The sequence below is a fragment of a genome, unplaced genomic scaffold, assembly GCF_019419815.1.
Source record: "Pyrus x bretschneideri cultivar Hongxiangsu unplaced genomic scaffold, Pyrus_bretschneideri_v1 Contig16, whole genome shotgun sequence".
Classification (NCBI taxonomy): domain Eukaryota; kingdom Viridiplantae; phylum Streptophyta; class Magnoliopsida; order Rosales; family Rosaceae; genus Pyrus; species Pyrus x bretschneideri.
The window spans coordinates 1,917,895-1,922,035 of NW_025999457.1; the positions used below are offsets into that span (position 1 = coordinate 1,917,895).

Genomic DNA, 4,141 nt, shown 5'->3' on the forward strand with positions numbered 1-4,141 from the left:
AAGTAGGCAGAGAATGTTGTAATTTAGTTTGCTCTAACTGTTTAAAGAGTCAAATACCATACATACAAATATACATGGAGTTTTTAAAGTTGTTGGATTTAATACAACTAATGTTCCCATGCTGGTTCCACCACACGTCATATATATAATAATGTATTTTTCAAAATTTGAAAAATAAGGAAAATGATCCAAAAATGTTTTGTTTCTTTTTACCAACTACACAGAAAAAAATAAAACCAAAAGATTCCACAGCAAAAAAGAAAAAAAAAAAAGAAGAAGAAGAAGAAGAAGATATATATGTATATATATAAAATAAAAAAAAGGGAAAAGAAAAACATGTTGCTTGAGATCGAGAAGCAGATCCCACCGAAATAAATTAATAACTTCACCCTACACCCGTCTTCTTAAAACCCTTCTGTACAGAATTCACCATCTCTCTCTTTCGTGAGTGACATGTTTTGGTTGTAAAGTTCCATCTGCTGTAAGTCGTAATTGTTAGTTTTGTTGTAGCCAGAGGGGAATAAGAGAAGAAAAAGGCGAAGTAGACCAGCTGGTCCTATGCTGGGGGACTCTACTAGTGTGTTAGGGAGCTCCACCAGCCGCGATGCTGCGGCCGTGGCTGTGGCAGCTCCTGAAGGCGGTGGCGGCGATGGCTCGAATAATAATTCAGGTGAAGAAACGTTCAGAGGTGGTCATGAGGAACTTTCAGGAGGTGGTGAGAGGAGCTTCGGTGGCAACCGGTGGCCGCGCCAAGAGACTTTAGCTCTCTTGCAAATACGGTCCGACATGGACGTCGCCTTTCGTGATGCAAGTGTTAAAGGTCCTTTATGGGAAGAGGTTTCCAGGTTAATTTTAATTACGATATATTTTAATTGAGATCTGAGGAGGACTGATAGAAATTTTCGTTTTCTTTGTACTATATATCTTTTTAATTTTATTTTTTGTTTGCTTATGATCCATTTCAAATCCTTCACTTTGTTTAATTACTCTTTTGGGTAATTATTTTTTTTTTCATTTTTTTGTGTCTTTTCATTTGGTTTTAATTTCTACCTCTCCTTGGTCCATCTGAAGAAATTACAGTGTCAACAATGGGAATATTAATAAATTCCTCAAAAAATATTGAAAATTTTAAAACAAATGGAATAAATTCTTTCACCAATTGGGTCATACAATTTCTAGAAAAGGTTTCTGTCTTTCATCAATGAATCTCTTTCTGGTCTTTCTTACATGCATGTATATATATCTGATATATTCCTCCCAGCGTTAGCTGGATGCTAATTATTTCTTACATATTTATTGATCATAATTTTTCTCAGTGGAATAGTACTACTGTAATTTTATGTGGAAATGCTTTGTTTTTGTTGCTGAATTCAAGATAGACAATTAATATATTTAATTATTAATTTGTCTGTGTTTTGATTTTTGTGCAACTGTTGTTTTCATATCGTTCAGGAAGCTTGCAGCGCTTGGCTATCATCGAAGCGCCAAGAAATGCAAGGAGAAGTTTGAGAATGTCTACAAGTACCACAGGAGAACCAAAGAAGGCCGCACCGGCAAGTCTGAAGGCAAGACTTATCGGTTTTTCGACCAGTTAAACGCCTTCGAAAATCAACCTCCGACCCCTGGCAGTACTAGTACTACTCATCATCATCAACGGAAGCCTCATCAGCCTATGGCGGCGGCCGCGGCAACAGTGACAACAACGGCAATGGCTAACCCTCCAACAATTTTTCATCCTAATAGTAGTACTACTACAACTAGTACTACTGTTCCATCGTCAGCTACACCGCACCCTACAATTACTACTGTGTCCTCTCAAGGCATTGCAACACCAACACTTAATAACCTCACACTCCCCAGTTCATTCCCGCAGACAAACCCTATAGTTCTTCCACCACCGCCACAACCTCGGCCGCATCAACCAACAACAGCAAACCCTACAACCAATGCCAACCAACATCAGCAGCAGCAGCACACTGGATTCCCAACGTCTTTGTCAGCCATACCCACCGACATCATTTCCAATTCCACCTCTTCCTCCACCTCTTCCGATGAGGAGTTGGAAGGGCGGGCCAAGAAGAAGAGAAAATGGAAGGAGTTCTTCGTAGAGACTTATGAAGGATGTGATCCAGAAGCAAGAGGACCTCCAGAAGAGATTCTTGGAGACAATCGAGAAACGCGAACAAGAAAGAATGGTAAGGGAAGAAGCTTGGAGAATGCAAGAGATGACAAGAATCAATAGAGAGCGCGAGATTCTAGCCCAAGAAAGATCAATCACCGCAGCCAAAGATGCCGCGCTCATGTCATTCTTGCAAAGGGTATCTGAGCAGCAGCAAAATCAAAACCAACACCAAAGCATGCCGAACCAATCACAGCTGCTGCGGTTACAACCAGCGCCACTGCCTCCTCCGCCGCGGAAGCCTGCACCACCACCACCACAAGCACAACCACAACAGACCGCGATGAACATTGACATTGTTCCAAAATCAAACAACAACGGGGAGAACGATAATTTGATGATGCCGCCAAGCTCATCAAGATGGCCGAAAGTGGAGGTACAAGCGTTGATCAAGCTGAGAACCAGCCTTGATTCTAAGTACCAAGAGAATGGACCGAAAGGGCCACTCTGGGAGGAAATCTCAGGAGCAATGAGGAAGCTCGGATACAACCGGAACGCAAAAAGGTGCAAGGAGAAGTGGGAGAACATTAACAAGTACTTCAAGAAAGTGAAGGAAAGCAACAAGAAAAGGCCCGAGGATTCGAAGACATGTCCCTACTTTAACCTGCTGGATAGTTTGTATAGAGAGAGGAACAAGTTTGATCAGAACAATGTCAATAGTACTAGTACTAATAATTCTTCGAGCCAATTCAAGCCCGAGAACTCGGTGCCTTTGATGGTGAGGCCGGAACAGCAATGGCCACCTCAGCCGCCGTCACCGCAGCAGCAAGACCATCAGGGACTAATGATGGGTATTGACCATCATCAGAACCAAGGGGACTTTCATCATGATCAGCAAGATAAGGAGAACAATATCGGTGATGACGATGACGAGGAGGAGGATGGAGAGGAGGAGGAGGATTATGATGAAGGTGATGGGAATTACGAGATAGTGGCAAACAAACCAGCTCCAGTGGGTGCAGCAACAGCTGAGTGAGTGAGCCACAACTTGAGAAAAAGGCCAATAGAACATGGATTCAAAGAAAGTAGGTCAGATTTTGCAGGGCCTTCGGACGGGTAAGTGGGTCAAATACAATGTGGCGGGTCCTGAATTTTGTGTTAGGAGAAGAGTAACATGCAAAGCAAAAATATACACAAATTGGGAAGAAATTTAAAAAAGAAAGGCAAATGGTGAAGGTGAGTGTTGAGAGTTGAGAGGAGGGGTATAGTCAGTCATCAAGTTATAAAATGTTTATTTATAATTTATTTATTTTTTCTCTTTAAATAAATAAGGTCATGAGAAAGGAAGACAGAAAGAGGGATCATCAACTTCGAGTTCCAAAAAATAAATAATAGACAGTTTTCAACTAGTGTTGTATATGTTTTTTTTTTTTTTTTTTTTTGTTATTGGGATTGATGGTGTAAATGTGAGAATAGTTATAAATTAGTATCTTTATGGATGCATTTATATTTGTTTTTCGTTTGTTTACATCCACTTTTTTTATTTCTTTCACAGAAATTAACAACAAGAGTAATAATTACTGAGAATTACTTTGTTCTAGTCTATTGATATCAAAATTTACTTTCAGTTCGAACTTCTACTGAGAATTAGTTGATTAAGAGAGAGTGAGAAAGTTAGGGCAGGAAAGAGTACAGATACAACACTACTGTGATGTTTCGTGCTAGTAATACGGTGTAGACAAAAAAAATGTACACATATTTTTATATTATTAGACATAACTAAATACTTCTCCAAAGAAAACTAAAATGTTTCAATTTTCTTGTTAAGAAATTTATAGTCACTCACATTTAGATTTAGTATGTGTTGGAAAATAGGATCCCACATCGGCATGTAACAAAAAAATGTATAATTAAGATATGAAGGTTTTCATCTCTAATACTATTGAGACATTTTGTGATAAAATCCAATACTTAGTAATAGGTGGTTAAGTTAGGATCCATATCAGTAATGTTGACAGTGGA

General features: G+C 39.4%; 1 protein-coding gene across 1 annotated transcript; it reads left to right on the forward strand.

Moving 5' to 3' along the window:
* The first annotated feature begins 481 nt into the window (after window positions 1-481).
* Window positions 482-3,622, forward strand: LOC103935585 (trihelix transcription factor DF1-like). The gene is given in 3 exon segments (XM_009345357.3): window positions 482-845; window positions 1,453-2,107; window positions 2,109-3,622. Coding segments are annotated over 3 exon segments (1,989 nt in total). The 5' UTR covers window positions 482-558; the 3' UTR covers window positions 3,156-3,622.
* Window positions 3,623-4,141: the final 519 nt, after the last annotated feature.